Source organism: Ictalurus furcatus, chromosome 7 (assembly GCF_023375685.1).
Source record: "Ictalurus furcatus strain D&B chromosome 7, Billie_1.0, whole genome shotgun sequence".
Classification (NCBI taxonomy): Eukaryota; Metazoa; Chordata; class Actinopteri; order Siluriformes; family Ictaluridae; genus Ictalurus; species Ictalurus furcatus.
This window is the reverse complement of record NC_071261.1, coordinates 24,976,335-24,997,551: the sequence shown is the minus strand read 5'-3', so window position 1 is coordinate 24,997,551 and position 21,217 is coordinate 24,976,335. Positions and strand designations below refer to the sequence as shown.

The 21,217-nt window shown below is 41.3% G+C and overlaps 1 protein-coding gene across 1 annotated transcript; it reads right to left on the bottom strand.

The window, feature by feature from the left end:
* Positions 1 to 1,465: 1,465 nt before the first annotated feature.
* zgc:109889 (uncharacterized protein LOC553542 homolog) lies at positions 1,466 to 18,582 on the bottom strand. Its single transcript, XM_053629409.1, has 10 exons — positions 17,670 to 18,582; positions 14,443 to 14,584; positions 11,690 to 11,824; positions 7,455 to 7,608; positions 5,540 to 5,657; positions 4,308 to 4,391; positions 3,820 to 3,998; positions 3,183 to 3,461; positions 2,693 to 3,042; positions 1,466 to 2,264 (listed from the first exon to the last, which is right to left on the bottom strand). The coding sequence occupies exons 2-10, from the start codon at positions 14,573 to 14,575 to the stop codon at positions 2,107 to 2,109; spliced, it is 1,590 nt and encodes a 529-aa protein (XP_053485384.1). The 5' UTR covers positions 14,576 to 14,584; positions 17,670 to 18,582; the 3' UTR covers positions 1,466 to 2,106.
* Between the last annotated feature and the right edge of the window lie 2,635 nt (positions 18,583 to 21,217).

Genomic DNA, 21,217 nt, shown 5'->3' with positions numbered 1-21,217 from the left:
TATATCAGAAAATAAACGACATTTTCAAGGCAGCATCTTAAGAAATGAGTAATCCAGATGAATGTCTTTTCCTTTGTTGGCAGAAAGAAAGATCATTATATTACTACATCTTACTAAATGAACACAGTAAAATATACCATATATACATTTATATCCTTCATATCGCTGCACTTGCACTACGCTCTGTACGTAGTGAAGAATAGTTGTGATTTGAACAACTCACGTTTTCTGTCTGTGAGAATGTGTCCAGGTTTGAGCTTGTAACCATCTGAAGTCACACCGTGGACAACTGGCTAACAGCTGTCCCTTCTAACAAACACGACCAATGAGCAAGGAAAAAAAAGTGCTCGAGAATGAGAAAGAAACTGAGTATGAGAGGCTGTGAATTTGGCAGATGGCAGGAACACATGAAGTGCGATTTATAGCAAAAGAGTCATAGTGTGTGGGCTTCATCCTGCTGGACACACAGTAGTGTAAACTGTGGCAAAAAAAAACCCCTGAATAATCTATTTCTAGCCAGAGCAGGGACTCGTTACCAGTTAGTAGAGCCACGAAAAGAAACAAATAAAACATTTTAAAAATTATAGGTTGATCGGTACTACCAACGTCCATTACGTGACATTAGGATAGCCGCATTTGATATTTTGTTCTTTAAAACAGCTACAAGTTCTGTTGGATTATTTATGAAATCCCATTTACGAAGGAATTCTGACCAATCCTGCCCACGTCCACAGTTCTTATAGTTATTTGTACCTGCTTCAATACTTTCTAATGAACCTGGTTCTATTCCCTTGGTTCTGTGTACTCTTATATAAACAAGTTAGTTTATATTAAACAGAATGAAGAATTTACAGAAGATGGATGAGAAGTTTTACACACGTTGCACAATGCTGCACAATCAACCTGCCACGTCCGATACCTCGCCATGTTAACGAACATTCCTTCGACTTCCTGTGTCCTGCGAGCTTCATATCTGACTGCCTGTAGCTCTTCTACACTTTTTTGCTGGCTCCCATGGAATCTCAGTCTGCATGCACACCGTTAACAGTTACACACACCACACCACATAGTGATCAATTAGCCACAAATGCAGTAAACAAGAATAAATAAGTGATGCTTCACGTTTGCAAATCAAGTATATAACGGACCCTGATTTTTCAGTAAAGGCTGGAAATAATGATGTACATTGCCTTTTTTTTTTTTTTTTTTTTTTTGCCAATTGTACCTACAATGTAAAACCAGATAAGTTAATTTAACTCAAAATATTTGAGGAAACTAATTACCTTAAAATTTTTAAGTTGATAAATCAATTTGTTTAAGCCAAATACACTTAAATAGAACAAAAATGTATTTTAAATTACAAAGTTTGAGCTCAATTTTTGTTCTATTTAAGTGTATTTGGCTTAAACAAATTGATTTATCAACTTAAAAATTTTGAGGTAATTAGTTTCCTCAAATTTTTGGAGTTAAATGAACTTATCCAATTTTACAGTGTAACGTTAGCTATTGTAGTCTTTGTATTGCTTTAACTATTTGAACTGGAAGTAACCCAAACTCAGCAATACTGTCCAATAGAATTTAGAGACTACGGAGATGAAGTTAAGCCTTAACCTTAACATGAGTAAATGCTACTCTAAGTATTTGATGATAGAAATGTTTTTAACCATATTGTTAGACCTATTTACTTAAAGTCATGTTGAAACTATTTAAAATTGTATAAGATTTTTAATGTCTTCAGCTTGTTTTGTTGTCTGATATTAATAAGGATTCCACAAAACAGCCATATCTGGCTTGTGAGCCAACAGATTTTAAAAACTTCATTTCATTTATGCAATTTTGTGCTTACAGCCCTGTGTCTCGCCAACTCTCGGAACACCTTGCCCTCAGATATGAAATAAACTTTTAAACTGCAAGTTATAAACCTATAAACATGCGAAACCTGTACAGCTATCAGTTTCTCCAGCCTCGGGTCTTTGAGGACACAGAATCGGGGCTTCAGTCAGGCTTTTAGAAAAGTAGCCCTCAGCAGAATTACTTGTGCTCGCCTGAACATCTCGTCTCTGTTTGCCTTATGCGGTCTTCTCGTCTCGGATCCTACTCTCTTCTTCAATCAGACCACTCGTTTTCGTCCAGCTCAGAGTCCTCGTCGGATTCGCTGTACTCTACAGCGATGCGGCGTGACAGAATTGTGGCTACATCATTGCCTACAGGCTCCTTCTTAGCCTCCAGCTCCCTCTGCTCCTGCACTTTTCTTAACTGGATTCCTGAGGAGGAGGAAAAAGAGATGTAGATAAACCAGTTAGACGTATACTAATTATCACTCACTGTTTTTGCATCACATTACATGTTTTATATTAAAATAGCCAGACAAAGAGAAATATAATGATCCATGCATCCAGGGCTGGGAGCCAAGAGAGCAAAATTTGCTGTGCTCTAGATGCGAGCAATGGCATACTCTCTTCACCTCGTCAATCACAGTGAATCTGGGGCATCTGTGAGCTCATGTATGCAGAAGAGGGCACAAGCCCTGGAGTATGTCTTGACTGTACTTGATAATTTGGTGATCAGTTAGCATTGTAAATTCCAAACTGAAAAGAGCATGACTCCTGGGACTGAGAAAAACAATGCAATGAATTGGTGTAAAGATTTTTTGACATTTCGAGCCACACGTTTCTCTGGCTTTGTCTCTCACCTCGGCGTATGGCAGCTAGCAGGTCACTCCTGGCGTCACTCATGGGGACCAGGGGCACCTGAGCCTTCCTGGGGGCCGCAGTCTCAGCAAGGGCTGGTGGCAGGCTGTGTGTGAGTGGGTGTGCGTGTGCCGGGGGTCCGGCTGGAGGTGGCGGAGGAGCTGCGGGAGGAGAAGTGCCGTAGGGGCGGGACAGGGAGGCCATGGTGCTGGCGGGAAGGGAGGAGGAAGAGGAGGAGGAAGAAGGAGCAGTCGGGCTGTCAAAGGCTGTCTGAGCTGAGGGGATGAGAGGAGGAGGTGGAGGAGGAGGAGCAGGAGGGATGAAGAACTCAGAGTGCTGGGATTGTTGAATGCTGTAGGAAGAAATGCAGGGAACCTTATAGAAGTCTTACAGAAATGATAAAAATCATAAAATACCTTTGTCTTTATAAAGATAAAATATATATAAAGATAAGAAATAGTAATGTGATTTCACACACACACATACACACACCTGTAGTCTTTAGCCTGAACTGGGCGAGGGCCGTTGACGGTGGGGTCAGTGGGTGGGGTTGTGTGTGAGGGCTGGATTCTACCCAGCGTGTCTCTCCCAGCCGGAGTGGACAGGGGGCCAGTGGGCCGGTAGCCTCGCTGCAGTGACTGGGTCTGGGAAGGAGTGAGGATGAGCTCTTTACCGTCTGTGGTGGAGTGAGCGCTGCATGGTGGTGTGTGTTGTGCAGGCCGGTTTGGGCTGCCAGGGTACGAGTGCTCACCCACATCTGATAACACTGACCTGAGAAGACAAGACTCAGATTCACAACAATCCATCTCATATAGCTGGAACTCTTAGACTCATGGTGATTATTTCTTATATTCCCTCAGATACTGCTTTGATGATGGTTACTCCAAAATCTCCAAAACGTTGGGGCAACTGGGTTTAGATCTGATAACTACACATAATTTTCAAACTCATTAAACTATTCAGTTAGCACTTGTGGCCTGTGGTTGGCGGCGGACCATGTTTTGTCTAGATTTATAATGTTTTTAATGGACCACTATAAAAAACAAATGACCACTAGAGGTCAGCAGAGAGAAAGGACAAAAATAATGAGTTCATACTGGGTTCATACTGGATGAAGGCTGCTTCTTACCTGTTGTCAGGTGATAGTGAGCCCTCTGACGACATGCCGTGGTATGGGGAGGGTGTAAAGCGGGCATCGGGGCGAAATTCTTTATCATAAGCCAGCACGTTCCATTCCTGCCTGCGGTTCCGAGCTTTCCGAACCTTCTTCACCTCACGACCTGGTTCCTCCACCTGCTTCTGCTGCTCCTGAGAGAGAGAGAGAGAGAGAGAGAGAGAGAGAGAGAGAGAGAGAGATGCACAAAGACACACACAAAGATACATACATTAAATAAAAAAAAAAGACTCTGAAAAACAATTTCCAAAGTGCTCTATTAGTTTCTATTCTACACACATGGTTTTCAAACTACAGACAAACAGATTTCAGAAACTAAGAAATCAGAGAAGCTGGTGAAAAATCATAAGATCACATAAGGCTATCTGGACAGAAAGATGGATGATGAAAGAAACGAGGAAGAGGAGGGAGGAACGAGAGCAGCAATAAGGCAGGTCTCTTACAGAGCAGAAGAGGGGGCTTCTGGGAGCGGTCTGCCTGGACAGGGACTTAGACTGGGCCGAGTGAGCCTGGGCCGGACCGCTCGTCTGGAGAGAGGGTGCATAGTCTCTCTGGTTAGAGTAATGACACACGCACACATTCACAGACACACACAGAGGGGAAGACGCCTGGCAGAGTGGTGATGTGGGTGGAAAATGGAGCTTACGTGTTGGCATCCTGGTCTGGTATTTTAGGTTTCATAGGAAAAGACATGACTACATAGCAAATTGCGCTGCTGGTGCTGTGATATGAGCTATGAGCTATGAAATATCACTCCCCTCATGAATATTAACATTTACGAGCTAGAGCAAACTACTAGGATGTAGTCATTTTAATCCAGATTAAGTCTACAGTTTGCATTAGGTCCTCGCTGACATTCTCATCTCAGTGTTAGCGAACTCTCTCCCTAAGCTTGTGTTACATTCAAAGTTGACTAATGTTTATTACCCTTGCTTGCTAGAAATCTCTAAACGCAAAAAATCCGAATGCAGGAGTAGAGAGAAAACCCAGTACTTTACTTCCCAAGGACCGTGGTCAAATTGGGTTCAAATGATGGCAGAGGATAGCCCTACGAATGTAATAAACTAGTCTGCTGTGACACTCTCCAAACCATCCATCACATGATTTTTAACAAAAGTTAGCTGATGTTTATCTGTCTTTCGATAACATATCATAAAAAAGTATCAATTGCCTACATAAGCTAAATTCGAAATTGATAGGACTAGCAAAGAAAGTTAAAAAATCTACCCCCCCCCCGCCCCCCCATAGAAAACAAGTATCTTAGCATAATATTCACTGTGAAGAGTAAAAACTGATGTGCTGCATTGTTAAACACTCCAGTGTATTACATGTACCAGTGAAAAGTGTGCATTTCTAAAGAACCACCTCCTTAACATGTGTGTTTCGTCTCAAATATAACTTACTGGTTTAATACAATCCCCTGATACGTGCAAGGAAACTATTTATAATAGTGATACTGCATAGCAAATGTAATCCAAAGGGGTGGAATTGGTACATGGTGAAGAGGAGGTTGTACAGGTGAAACTGACGCGCTGTGTGTGTGTGTGTGTGTGTGTGTGTGTGTGTGTGTGTGTGTGTGTGTGAAGTAATGATTATGATTAGTAATGGAAGCAGCAACTGAAGATAAACACTGAAGCTGATCAAATATTTCTCTTCAACTCACACCCACACACACCTTCTGGCGTCTCTTCTCTTTCCTCTTGTCCTCTGTGGCTTGCAGCATTTTCTCCTTCCAGAGATTGAAGAAGTATGATGGGTCTGTGTAAAACTTCAGAGCATCCTTCTTATCATCTCTGAAGAACAGAAAGAGAGAGAGAGAGATAATCGGGAGAGAGAATTGCATTATTTATTCATTTTGTGTTGTCTCGTTATTTATTTGTCCAAAAGTGCTAAAAAAAAAATGGTTTGCTACAGGAGGTCATTCTGTAGTCACTGCATGCATCTTCTGGACACATACTCTTGCGACATCACATCAGCATACACCGATCAGCTATAACATTAAATCCACTGACAGGTGACATGAATAACATTGACTTTCTCATTACAATGGCACCTGTCAACGAGTAGGATATATTAGGCAGCAATTGTACAGTACAGTCAGTTCTCGAAGTTGATGTGAAAAATGGCCAAGTGTAAGGATCTGAGTGACTTTGACAGCTTTGGCAGGATGACTGGGTCAGAGCATCTCTAAAGCGGCAGGTTTTGTGGGGTGTTCCCGGTATGCTGTGGTTAGTACCTACCAAAAGTGGTGCAAGAAAGGACAACCGGTGAACCGGCGACAGGGTCATGGGCGCCTAAGGCTCACTGATGTGTGTGGGGAGTGAAGGCTAGCCCGTCTGGTCCGATCCCACAGAAGAGCTACTGCAGCACAGATTGCTGAAACAGTTCATGCTGGCTATGAGAGAAAGGAGTCAGAACACGCACTGCATCACAGTTTGCTGTGTTTGGGGCTGCGTAGCTGCAGACCGGTCAGAATGCCCATGCTGACCCCTGTTCACCACCGAAAGTGCCTACAATGGGCATCAGAACTGGACCTTGGAGCAGTGGAAGAAGCTAGCCTGGTCCGATCATGTGGATGTCCGTGTGCATGTATGTTGCTTACCTGGGGAAGACATGGCACTAGGATGCATTATGGGAAGAAGGCAAGCTGGCGGATGCAGTGTGATTTGGCGGCATAAGGGGGTCGTACACAATATTGGGCAGATGGTTTTAATCTAATGGCTGATCGGCCACTACCTTTCCCTCTGCCGCTCGCTATTTTTGTCCCTTTATCACTCCTTCTTCACATCTCTTTCTTCCTCCCTCACCACACCCTACCAAGCATGTTTGCTGCTTCACTGTACATCTGGTCATTGACTGGAAAATACAAATATGTATATTACATTTAAAAGCAAAAAAATAAATAAATAATAATTACCAGAATACTCCAGCAGTCTAAGTCTAAGGGCAGTTGTATAAGACAGCCAATAAATGTTTGAAATACACAACTATATATGACAAATTGAAAACTACATGCTTGTAGACAATAAAAGTTTTAGGATGAGACAGACATGGGAGAAAGTTTTAACAAAACTGTTCTAATTGGGTTTGGCTCACATTTCCACATTACTGGTGCAATATAGTAAAAAGTACATCTGGTTATTTACAGTACACTTTCCTGACTGTTTTACGTGCATAAGAAGACCCAGGCAACGACTCCGGCAATGCACAGTCACAAATTTTTCCCTGTGAAAAAGTCTTTCTTATCTTAAAGGATAAGAAATAAGAAAGTAAGGATAAGAAAGTCCAACTGCCATTAGACTTCCCCTTACAAGTGCGTTTCAAGTAAGTTTCTTCAAGTAGGTTTTTCTAAACACATGGAGGTGCTAATCACATACACTACTGATGTAGTAAAGAGAAATTAGATTGAAAAAACAAAACAAAACACTGGATAATTCATTTAATAAAATAATTACCAGTGATCAGTAATTATTAAAGACTGAAGTTGTGGTCAAGATATAAATACACTGATTAGTAGTAGTGTAAATAAATTGTCAAACGCTGGTTAAATGGGCATTAGGAAATGAAACTGAATGGTAAAGATGCTCCACCTGTATGGAGTGAGGATATTGAGTGGTGGAGGCTTGTCTCCACACTGATAAATCTCCATAACAGGGTTGGGGATGGAGGCGCGGGACACCACCTGCTGATCCTGAATGGTGGAGCTCTTAAACGCCTTCCTCATGTTGATGTCCTGCAGTGAGACTGAAAAAGGGAAGAAAGGAAATAACAGACCCGTAAATCAATCAAAGTAGTACGGCCACGTTAAATAAATCATGGAAGACCATCATGAGTTATAATAATAATAATAATAATAATAATAATAATAATAATAATATGTATGTTTATCTTCAATCGCTGAAAATGTGTCATGGCATTGAGGAACTGATCCTAGATCAGTTTGCAGGAGTTCCTCTGGTTAAATGCATCCTAAAGCTCTTTACAACAAAAGGATTTTCCTCTACAGAGACTGAACACTCCCAGCCCTGACAGATGGACATTCTCACATGCTCTCTTTCTCACATTCTGTCTGCAGAAAAGGCTACACAGTCTGGCTGGTTAGAGCAATGAGACACACACACACACACACACACACACACACAGTCACAGTCACAGAGGGGGAAAATGCAGCTGAGCAGATTCTGTTACAAATAAATCAAATGGCAGCACATTTGTGGCTATGCTGCATGTGGGCAGAGTGCTTCAGCTCCATATGGCCTACTGCTGCTCTAAACAGCACCACCATATTCACACGCCATAATATTCATCTGATAATGACTGCACATTATCTGAAAAAAACTAACACCCTGGAAAGCCAGAAGTTACAGAAAAGTATATATAAAGCATTCATTCATTTTCAGGAACTGCTTTATCCTGGCCAGGTTCACTGTAAAATTCAACACCAGGAACGCTGGTGGGTGTGAGACGGAATACACCGGGTAATCTCACTCAGGGCATCATGCACTCACACACTCACAGACCCGTTCACATCTACACCAAACCACCTACTGGCATGTTTCTGGGAGGTGGGAGGAAACCAGAGAAACCCACATGGACACCAGACTAGGAGAACATGTGAAAACCCACACAGACAGTATTAATAATTTGGACACATTTCCTTGAACTGAGAACTTTTTCAGATGGAAGAATTTGTGGTTATGTATTAGAAAAAGGTCGATGTGTGGGACTGGAAAAAAAAAAAAAACAAACTCTCAGGAGTGTGTGAGGAATTGCATTTTAACGTTGGATAAAACTCGAGGTGAAAACAGCTTTTGTGTTGGTCTCATCTTATGACCTTCGTAAACAGCATGTAACTGCTGTAGTTTTAAGTTTGTGATATATTCATGCATTTTAAATGTGTACTAGTGGAATCTAACAACTGCGCTTAGACTTTTATTCGAAGTGAATTTCTCTCAGTACAGGGAAATACGCATAAATAGGATAAATACACTACATGGGTATTTACATGGCACAGATTGAACACGTATAATTATTACATAAAAACAGTGAGACAGCAGACCAATGGAAATGCGGTGACTAGTTAATTATTCATGAGCTGCTACACAGAGCTGAGTCGCAATAAAACTCTGATTAGGCCTTAAGGGCCACGGCGCAGACTGGCTCAACATTAAAGATTAAAAACAGGATGCGATTTTGTACACGGGAGAGAAAACTGTAATCAAATCTGCATGTCTTTATGTGGGCTAATCTAAAACAGACCGGTGTAATGGGCAGTCTTTCTAATAAATCTGTGTCACGATAAACGTCTAGAGATTTCAGCTGAGGCTGAAGCAAAAAGGTCTGCGTCCTAGGAGAAGAATCACGCTCCAGAGTTTATTTGGGTGGGTCATGTTGTTTCGTTCAGCGTTCAGTTTTCATAGGCACATTCCTCAGCTTGGTGAGCTTGGTGTATACAAATCTGCGTTGTATATAGGACACAAAAGCAGTCTTCATCTACTGCTAAATCTAATTCAGCCTTTAATGTACGTGATTTTAAAACATTCAAATTGAATTCAAATAGCAAGTTCTTTTATGCATTTTTATTGCCCACCCCCAACAAACAAACAAACAAACAAACAAACAAATACAAAAACAGAAAAACCTAAACAGTAGCCTAGGAACAACACAATGATTTAGATTCATTAATGCCATATAACCATAGCTGGTAGTGAAATAGTCACATTTGTTCCAGGTAGACCAGAGCAGGATTTCAGCATCTGGTCTAAATTGTCCATATTTACAATGACAAAATTTACATTTACAGCATTTGACAGACACCCGTATCCATTTTTTATTACATTTTATACAACTGAACAGTTGAGGGTTAAGGGCCTTGCTCAAGGGCCCAGCAGTGGCAGGTTGAGTCCACTGTTTTAACCACTGCTCTATATGAACAGAACAGGATATACCACAACCCTATAGGCAAGCTAGCCTATCAGCCTTAGCATGCAGATTTACATTACATTTCATTTCTGCTTATAGTCCTGTGTACTTACCACTGTATTATACATAACAGGTTGCACTGAGTGACAGGGCTTAACCATTTCCAATCATGCGTTTGAGTTGAGGCCAAAACGTGGCCACTCGAAAAGTGTTAATATGTGCTGTTAACTGTTAAGTACATTTCAGTACAAGCACTTATCTTCCAATCAGGCTGCAGATGTTATTGATCTGAACATGGCTGTGCCTATAAAGTGCTCAGACTGATTGGTATGCAGCAGGACTCTCTCATCGACACTAGTATCTCTACAATTCATTCCAGGCTTCTTTCTCTCTTATTATCTACAACATTTATCACTCTCTTCGTCTCTTTTATGTGTGCGTGCACGCGCATAAGGAATAAAAGAGCAGCAGAAACTGAGGTCGGGTTATGAATTAATAATCACAGCATACATACTGGGGGATGGGCTACAGTGAACCCCTACTTACCCCTCATACAAGATGGCCAAGATCGCACACACACACACACACACACACACACACACACACAGGTTTATCAGTAGTCAGGGGCTGTTTTTTTTTTTTTGCTTTACTCGTCACTGCTCTTTTTCTGTAGCATTGTTCCCTCTCGGACTCGCTCCGTGCTGCATACAGTCACGTGGTCATTTGCAGGTCGGTCACATACAGTACACAAAACATCACCTAATGGATTCCCTATGGACTTTAATCAGTGCAGACATTAAAAGTGTGTGTGTGTGTGAGGCATGTGTGTGTTTCTCCCACAGAAGCATCAGCGTCAGGTTTAATTGGATGAAGGGGCTGATATTTCCCACCACTCTTTTTAAGGGACATTAATTATTCATTCTAAATAACAAACAAACAAACAAACAAATAAATAAGTCTGCCACCTACTTTACATGAGCAATCTAGTCAGCATGTTGTTGGAGTGTTTTTACTGTGTAACATTCAGATCAGTGGGGAAATTTGTTTCAGGGAAAATTCCAATGGTTTTTTTCATGCTCTTAAAATAAAAAAAAAAAAACAAACAACAACAACCCAGCCTTGGTATAATATCTTTTTTGTGTTTGTCTGGATAGTAAATCCCCTGCCCCCATCTTTCTCCCACACAACCTTCAATTGGTTTCGGCCTGATGAAATGTTTATCAGTCAATTTCAAGTATAAGACAAACGGCCACAATAACCCCAAAGCTAATACTGCTAATAATCTGACAAACTCCTCTCTGCTTCAATCCTAACTGTAACTGCTTTTAAACTCACCGCAGCACAGGGATAGAAAACAAATCAAAATATTTTATTCTATTTGATACATTATGTTTACTGGATGATTTTTTATTTTTGATGCTCTCATATAGATTCATTAAGCAAAACTGCCTGGCAAAGAAACAGCATAAAGAGATTTAATACAAAACACAAAACACAGCAGATATAAGAGCTTCAGCTCAACCTCTCTCAGTGAGAAACTGGGGCATCACTGCACACGGATGGGGGCAGGGGGGAAAACTGAGGGAGGGTAACTGGATTCACCCACGGACACACACACACACACACACACACACACACACACACACACACTGAACGAGGACGTGAAACAATGTAATAAAAGGAGAGCGAGAGCAGGGGTACGGCGCAAGAGGAAATGATTTCTGTCAATCAGACTCACTCGCTCTTCTTCTTGTTCTTATTTAAAAGCTAGGTCACTTTACCAACTGTAGTCTCAAAGGAGATTTTAATAGGGGACAGCGCTCAGAGGAGAACTCGCTCCGTCTCATGCTGATAACATGCACTTTACGGCACGGTTTTATAGGAACTCTGGATCGGCTCATACCTTCTTCCACGGTGGAGTCCAGCTGGGTGACTTTAACAGCCAGCAGGTCCACGCGCTCCTGCAGGTGACTCATGCGCAAGCAGAAACTGTTCGCTTCTTTAAACAGCTCTCCGAAGACGTCTTCTGCATGGCGACCTGGAAAAGGGCCAGCTGCATTAAGAACGCGGCAGCAAAAGAGTCTTCAGTACCTCACAAATAATAGGAGGATAGTAAAAATTAAAAAAAAAAAAAAAACCCAAACAAAAACAGACAATTGTATATTAGTGATATGCATTTAAATTATTTTGTAGTCTAGTAGTGAAGACACACAAAAAACCCCCCACAAGTTTTGTGACTAGACACAGTCAGGTTCATAAGTATTTGGACAGGGGCACAAATTTGGTCATTTTGCTTCATTTCAAATCCACTACAATGGATTTGTTTAGTTTTACTTAACAGAAACATTTTCTTTTTTTGGGCTACGCAGCAAGAAAATAAGCAGTTAACTGAATAAAAGCTGCTGGATGTAAGACTTTGGAATTTTGTCCTCTGTATTAGTAAACTAACCCCGCCTAGTGCCCGATGCTCCCTGGGATAGGCTCCAGGTTCCCCGTGACCCTGAAAAGGAGTAAGCGGTAGAAGATGGATGGATGGATGGATGGATGGATGTATTAGTAAACTACTACTGAAAGCTACTAGCTACATGCCTCTTGCTCCACTGCATTCAGTAATCTCATGGAGTGCCATGACAATTCACATACAGACAAAATGAAAAGACTGCGACCCTAACCATATATATAATGCACACTAACTAGTATTCCTAAATAGTAATGATGACTACATTGTACTGACACTGGCGACTCTGAGGATATAATTATCTGCCCCGATTTCTTTAATATTATACAGCTTATTTGTCACAGTTCCTGAGTACCAGGTGAAGGAGACAAATCACTGTTACACATCTCAGTAAGCTCAGCACAATCTTCGACACAGCTAGCTCACTAACTCTAGCTAATGGTCTAAAGTACAGCATAGAGAACATAACTATCACCTCTGGTCGCTTCTGTCGTGTGTATTTTTATTACCCGATATGTGTTCTCTAATCTGTGCATGGTTTCCCACCATGCAAAAAAATGTGAGGCATGAGACGGATATCTAAAAACACAGAGCAACAAATATAATTACTACAGTAACAGTGAGCAGACCTCACCTATTATAACCAAGTTTAACATACAAAAAGATAGAGGAACACACAAACACATCCTGTTAGTCACTACCGGTAAACTACTATCATGAGTTCTCTAGCTAAAACAACTGGGTAATGATTAGGGCTGCTTCATAATCGGTTAGTTGGCCGATTATTTTTTCGATTAATCGGACGGGGGGTGGGGGCAAACTTTCAGTACCTTTTTTTTATTATTTAAAATTAAATCCACAAACTGAGTGTTACAAATATAAACTTCAGACTAAAACTTTACACAACTGTTTGTCCAATTACATAAGACTGGAAAGAACTCAACACACACACACACACACACACACACACACACACACACACCAGAATAGATATTATTCATTTAGGACTTTAGTTTATAACTGAAGAAAGTCAGTGTCGGTGACTCTGGGTATTTGGCTAATCCAAGCGTGCGTATGATGTCATGCACCATCGACTAGGAAGCGGCTTATACTTCAGGTTAGTAAAAAAACCGCTAGTGTTCCTTTTGAGAGGATATTATCTTTCTAAACTTCATACACTAGACGCATAGTGCAAGTGTATAGTACGTCATTTGAGACACAATTTTAGTATTTACTCTCCGAAGCGTGTTTTCGGAACAGCAGTAACTAAGTGAGTAATCGTACCCCAGACCAACTAATCGATAATGAGATTCGTTGACAACGATTTTCATAATCGATTATTATCGATTTTATCAATTAGTTGTTGCAGCTCTAGTACTGATACAAGTTCCCAAATGAGGATAAAATCATCAGACCGTCTGTTGTTCACTACCTTCCCACCAAATTAGAGAAAAAACAAATGGCTTACCTGTCCAAAAAGACAATAGCTAAAACTCCATCAGTCCAGCAGTATAATACAACACCAGAGCCCTTTCCTCTTGTAGTCACACTTCTTTCACACCTCAGTTTAGGATGTGGTGACGTTTGACAGATCTGAGCTGGCGTATGACGTACATGTACAAATTTCCAGCTTATTCTGACCTGAGACCCCTGACACAGCGCTGATTGTGAATCACTATTACAGGATTGTCAGGGTGACTCACTGCAGCTCAGGAACATCATATTATACGTATTACAGTATTTTTTTTATCTCCCCTGACTCAACAGTCTTGTTTTTTTCCCCATCTTTAACAAAAACAAAATTTGCTTTAAATAAACAAATACTGCCTTACTAAACGTCCCTCAATAAATCACTTCATCAACAAGGCTAAGAGGAAGCATATTCTTCAGTATCATTTTAGCTGTCAGTTTCTACTGTCATTTCTTCTCACGTGAGGCTGAATGTTGACCGATATGAACATTTTAAGCAATATGTCTTTCTTCAGTTGTGGAATCTAGATTGACTGTAGCATGCCTATCAAACTTTTGTTGTATTTTAATGCCAGACTTTATTAATTGATTGGGAGGTATATGATAAGTCGAATACTCGTGCCCAGCACTAACTGAAAGATGAGTGTACAGATAGAAACCAGACAGGAAGAGCAGATGTTTTCATATATATAGCGCAGAAAAAGAGTTGCTGGGAGGGACTGACTTACTGAGGCTACCAAGCTGCTTGATGACGGCTGCTAGAGTGCTGTTGGTGACACACTCAAGCTCACTGGAGACTCGGTCAGGGAGAGCTCCCCTGCACAGGTGCCTGGGCTCAATGCTCCTCTTTACCAGCGGCATGGCGATACACTGCACACACACACACACAGAGAGAGAGAGAGAGAGAGAGAGAGAGAGAGAGAGGATCATCATGACTGATATAATCAGGGTTAAGTTTAAGGTTAGCTGGGGGTCAGGGTTAGCTGGGGGTCAGGGTTAGCTGGGGGTTACCTGGGGGTTAGGGTTAGCTGGGGATTAGGGTTAGGGTTAGCTGGGGGTTAGGGTTAACTGGGGGTTAGGGTTAACTGGGGGTTAGGGTTAGCTGGTGGTTAGGGTTAGCTGGGGGTTAGGTTAGGGTTAGCTGGGGATTAGGGTTAGCTGGGGATTAGGGTTAGCTGGGGATTAGCTGGGGGTTAGGGTTAGCTGGGGGTTAGCTGGGGGTTAGGGTTAGCTTGGGGTTACGGTTAGCTGGGGGTTAGGGTTATCTGGGGGTTAGGTCAGGGTTAGCTGGCAGTTAGGATTAGATTAGGGTTAGCTGGGGGTTACGGTTAGCTGGGGGTTAGGGTTAGCTGGGGGTTAGGGTTAGCTGGGGGTTAGGGTTAGCTGGGGGTTAGCTGGGGGTTAGGGTTAGCTGGGGGTTAGGGTTAGCTGAGGGTTAGGGTTATCTGGGGGTTAGGGTTAGCTGGGGGTTACGGTTAGCTGGGGGTTACGGTTAGCTGGGGGTTAGGGTTAGCTGGGGGTTAGGGTTAGCTGGGGGTTAGGGTTAGCTGGGGATTAGCTGGGGGTTAGGGTTAGCTGGGGGTTAGGGTTAGCTGAGGGTTAGGGTTATCTGGGGGTTAGGGTTAGCTGACAGTCAAGATAGAATGAAGCTATTGAAATACACTCAGTAACTAAAGACCTGTCCATGCTTCCTTCTGTAGAAGACTGGAAAAGTACTTTACATGAAGAAGGCAGTCTGGAAAAAGTCACTCTCTATATTAAACATGTCCAGTAACAGTCAGTTGTGGTCAGTTATCTAGCAGTATCTTTTTATACACGTTTGTATTTTATCTTCCGTGACTACAAAATTGCTATGAAACTAAAACAATTCCTGAAAGAAGACTGAAAGAAGACCCTAACCCTTTCTTAGTATTTCACCTAGTTGGTTATGAATATAGATTAGAACTTAGCTGATGATGTGGATTTTCAGAAGTTAGTTTCATTTGCAGTTCTCAGAAGCACCTCTGATGAATCATAAAGCAGCCATCTGATGTACACTCTAAACTGACCTGCACAGTCTAGACCTTCTGCTGGGGTGTAATGATGGCATTAAGAGCATCACATTAGAGCAAGCCTCCCCGCTATAAGCCTGTTGTGTGTGTGTGTGTGTGTGTAATTACCCCTGGGGCCAATTCTCAACCCAGGCTGTTTGTGCTGTGGCAGACAACGCAGAACAAAGATCTAATGAGTCACAGATACACGACCACACATACATTAAACCCCATACACGCGAGACACACACAGACAGCACATCATGTAGGTTGTACAAGGATAATCTAAATCTGAGTTCAGTAATAAATGGCAGAAGACCGTTCTATTAGCATAGTGTAACATTCTCCAAAAGCATAGCACACGTTAAGCGCAATGTATCCCAACTGGACCGAAGCCCTTCTGAGGAAAATGTATGAATAACTGATGAGTTGGTTCAGGTGTAATGAGGTGAAGGAAATTGTGCTCTACAGACCGCCGCCTTCTTCCTGCTCAGTCTGACACACTTCAGAAATCTCACTGTACTGCCATATAGTAATGACCAAGTGATTTTGGTCCAGACTCACACACACACACACACACACACACACACACACACTCTTACACATACACATATATATACACACACACACACACACACACACACACATATACACATACATATACACAAATAGACACTGTTTTCTGTAATGCCACCTAAAGAGTCTAATTCAGCTAAGCAGAATTATCAGTATTGAATAATGATCAGCATGTCAGAGTAAGAAAGAATGGTAGGTGTGGCACAAGTAAACATGTCACACACACACACACACACACACACACACACACACACACACACACACACACACACACAGAGGCAGCATACTAACTTGGACACAGACTGCACTGCTTAGCAACCAGAGCGGGTCGATACCCAGACACCAATGAGAAATGAGGAGAATGACTCTGGTATTCTGGTAAGCTTTGTGTGTATGTGTGTGTGTGTGTGTGTGTGTGTGTGTGTGTGTGTGTGTGTGTGGACGCTGCACAATTACAAAAAACAACGTGCAACAAACGGTCACTTTCATGTTGTCCTCAATTTGTTAGACTCTAATTTCCTCCTAGTGTTGTTTTGAGGCAGGGTGTTTAATAGCCAGGATGTCATCTAAATAGAGAAACCTCACAGTTGTTGATGATTACAATTCACCATTTTTGGTGAAGGCACTCCTCTGGCATCTGAGACAAATCAACATCTACAGTAATACTGAATCTCTCACAAACTAATCATCTGTAACATCAGTGCTTTCTGTATTTTTCTATTTTTCTTGTACTTTGCTCAGACTTCATATGTGGGGGGACATGCATCCAGATTTGGCATCAAAATCAGAAGAGAGAATAAGGTTGTGTGTATTCTAGGTATGTATATATAAATAAATATACAACCCCAATTCCGAAAAAGTTGGGACAGCATGGAAACTGCTAATTAAAACAAAAAGGAGTGATTTGAAAAATGTACTTTGACTTGTATTTAAACAAACAAAACGTATAAAGACAAGGTATTTGATGTTTTACTTAATCAGATTTTTGAAGATAAACATTTATTTTGAAACTGATGCATGCAACACGTTCCAAAAAAGTTGGGACAGGGGCAATCTAGGACTAACAGCGATGTGACGACTGTCCCAACTTTTTTGTAGTGTGTTGTAGTCATCAGAAATGAGGGCATATTTTCGCAAAGTAAAATATCAAATAATGTGTTTTCAATATAGTACAGGGTGAATTGAAGTTTCAAATGACTCTTTTTGTTGTTGTTTTTTTTTTTTTACATTTTCCATACTGTCCCAACTTTTTCGGAATTGGGCTTGTACATGAATTACACATTCAGGAGATTTAATGGAGAATGTGTTGTAAATGAATATAAATACAGATGTTTTTTCAGAAAGCTTACCAGAAAGGTTCTTGGGGCATCTGGTTTAGACTAAAGATGTGCACTGGGATTGGGATCCTGCAGGATGCAACAAAAAAGCTGCATAAGCAAAAAAGTAGTGAGATAAATAATCATCTTATGGGACAAAGAAAGAAAAATGAAGGCACTGCTCTACATATCCTTAGTAACTGCCTGGTCAGGGCCACAGTGGTATAAATTAGGCTACCAATTTGTTTATATGTTGGGATGTACGATCAACTATTGGTTAGAATTGGTTAGAAAATATCACAGTCAGGTACAAACAAAAATGATTACTGTACAAGCATGATTAATAAAAATAAACAAACAAATAAATAAACAGGTCAGTGCACACGAGGAACTCATGAGAAACTGCCAGAGTCAGAATTCACAGACAGTGCTAGCATTTCACCTCTGGGTCCCCAGATTTTTCCAGCGTTTCTGAGGGAACAGTGGTTTAGGCCACACCCACTTTAGGTTACTAGACACCTCAATATAAGCTCACATCACCCTAACAGATAGCGACTGATCTGATCTCACCATCTCTCCACAGCAATGCATGATGTCTAATTCAAGTCACACACCAGGTAGCCTTTGAAAGCCCAAATACAGTCTTCTGAAATAAAATATTCACAGCGTGTTCTGTCAATCCTCCTTTGCTTCCTGTTCTTTCTTCTCTTTATTTCACTCTGTTACTCCATAAATAAAGCAGCCAGGATGTGTATGTGAGCACAGGCCTGATCAGTGCAAGCCTGACTGCCTTGAGATCAGAGATCTGTAGAGCATAAGTAACAGAAGGATGGTTTAATTAAGAAAGGTAAAATGCTGCTGTGTTTGTGAGATCAATCTTGAGAGAATCATGCAGAGTGATAATATCTCTCATCAGAAAAGCTCTCATTTATAGTCCACTTGAAAGTTTTGTCAAAACGTGAACGTGAGAACATAGGTCAGAAGTTCAGTTTTCCTTTCTTGAAATTTACATCTAGATGTGTTAAAAAAAAAACTTAGACCCTGGTGCCTTTTATTTGAACAAAGTATTGGAACGTGTGACTGATAGGTGTTTCTTGTTGCCCAGGTGTGCTGTGCTAGATTAATTGTTTAAACAATTAATAGCTCTGAATGTCTACTCTTGGTTTGAGGCCTGGTTGGATAAACCAACATGAAGAGCAGAGAGCTGTCTATCGGAGAAAAGCAAGTCATTTTGAAGCTGAGAAAAGAGGGAAAATCGACCAGAGCCGTAGTGCTAGCTGTAATATATCTCTACACATCTTCTCATGATCCAAAACATACAAGTTCATCTGTGAAACACGGTGGAGGTCGTGCCAGGGCTTGGGCATGCATGGCTGCTTCTGGAACATTCTCACTAACCTTTATTGATGATGTAACTCATGACGGTAGCAGCAGAATGAGTTCAGAAGTTTACAGAAACGTTCTGTCTGCCAGTTTACAGAGAAATGCATCCAATCTTATTGGGAGGAACTTCATCATGCAGCAAGACAATGATCCAAAACACAACAAAGGGCTTCATCGGGGGGAAAAGTGAAAGGTTTTAGACTGGCCATGTCAGTCACCAGGCCTTATCCCGATTGAGTAGCAGGTCACATCCTGAAGAGGAGACTGAAAGGAAAAACCCCTCAAAACAAACAAGTACTGAAAGTACAAGGTTGGAAAAGCATCACAAAGGACGAATGCAACAGTTTGGTGAGGGCAGTGATGCTAGATTGATGCAGTTAGTGCAAGCAAGGTATATGCAACCAAGTATTACGTTTTATTCATTTTAAAACTATCTACTCCTATAAATTGGGTGGTCTGCCACCAACGGTGCCCTGTTCCAAATTGTGCAACACATCGAGATATTTACATTTACATTTATTCATTTAGCAGGCGCTTTTATCCAAAGCCACTTACAAATGAGGAAATACAAGCAAAGTTATATATCAAGCAGAGAACAATACAAGTAGTGCTACCAGCCCAAGATCTTTTAATTGAGTTCTAGAAAAGCAAAGTGTGCAGAGTCGAGGTGTAAGAGCCAGAGTAGGTGTTTTTTTTTTGTTGTTTTTTTAAGGATAATGTAGGGTTGGAGTTTTAGGGGTTAGTTCACGGAAGAGCTGGGTCTTTAGCTGTTTTTTGAAGATAGTCACGGATTCTGCAATCCAGATTGAGGTTGGAACTTCAATCCACCACTGAGGGACGGTTAGTGTGAATAGATATAAATATGGATATAAATAAATAGTAGAAGCAAAAGGCGTCTCAACTTCATCTTTTGATCTTAAACCCAAATGTCTTCAGTGTATAGAAAAAAAAACCCCAAAGAATTGGCCTTGGCGTTTCAATACTTGCAGAGGAGACTGTATCGTAAACAAGTGCATGTCTGTACTCATTAAGCATACAAAATATTAGGCATTAAAGACCATTACCATTACTAGCTAGTACAGTTCCTGTGTGACAGTCATATTTGTGTTTTCTGCCCTTCTGCACAGCAAGCTGCCTTTAATACTGTGTACTGTGTGGCACATAGAAACGACTGAGTCAGAGCGGCAAAGAATAGACGAATGGATTTGTATGGCACTGCTCCCAAACCCCCGCCTTCCCCTGATCCCCTTTTTCCATGGCCCTGGCAGAGGCCCTTTGATGTGTGAATCTCCGCTCTCTCTGGAAGGCTCTTCTAGCTCAGCCAAAATGCAAACAAAAAATGTGATGGGTTTTTCCGGCTGTTAATCCAGTACGCATAAAACTGCCCCGAATCCTCACGACAGACGAGAGAAAATGTTACCATGGTTTCCTTTCATGTCTGTCAATTTTTTTGCTTGATCAAAAATAGGATGACAAAATTACTGACACAGAGAGAGAGAGAGAGAGAGAGAGAGAGAGAGAGAGACATATGTAGAATACAGATGAGAGAAACACATGGGCAGAGCAAGAGAAAGACAGTGGCCACTATGTACTGAGAGAGAGAGAAACATAATGAGACTGACAGAAAGAGACAGACCAAGTGAGCGAGAGAGAGACAGTGACAGGGACAGAGGAAGGGAGAGAGAGAGACAGGGAGAGGAAGAGGGGCTCTCACTGGGCTACAATGGGGAACGATATGAAAAGGTGAGAGATTATGAATAAAACATGGCGAGCAGGAAGCAGCCTCACACAGCAGGAGAAAACACAGATTGGTTATCCTAAACACACACAAACTCACAGACAGGAGACTGCATGAGGATACACACTGCCTACAAATGGACAAATAAGACAGATCATCCATTTTCAAGGTTAAGACGTGAAGTCTTCGAATTGACACTCTTGAATACGAGTAATATCAAAACATGCTCATTTCTCATTTTTGGACTCAAGGTGTGCAGCATGGTGTTTCCTGGCACCGCACTGTGCCGGTCTTTAATAAAGTTGTGACCTTAGTATGTATGATAATCTTCTATCTGGGTGAAGAATCGATGGTAGACAGAATCCCTAATCTCAAAAAAATCTAGGATCGGTGTATTTGTATTTGATATTAACTACGTCTTAAACTAGGTTCACAATAGTGAGTTCATTTTCTACGTACA

Excerpts from the sequence above, each read along its gene's own strand:
- zgc:109889 (XM_053629409.1), bottom strand. The coding sequence starts at position 14,575 with ATGCCGCTGGTAAAGAGGAGCATTGAGCCCAGGCACCTGTGCAGGGGA. Across the intron at positions 7,609-11,689 it reads GGACTCCACCGTGGAAGAAG|TCTCACTGCAGGACATCAAC; the intron begins GTATGAGCCGAT and ends TCCCTTTTTCAG. Across the intron at positions 5,658-7,454 it reads AATATCCTCACTCCATACAG|AGATGATAAGAAGGATGCTC; the intron begins GTGGAGCATCTT and ends TCTGTTCTTCAG.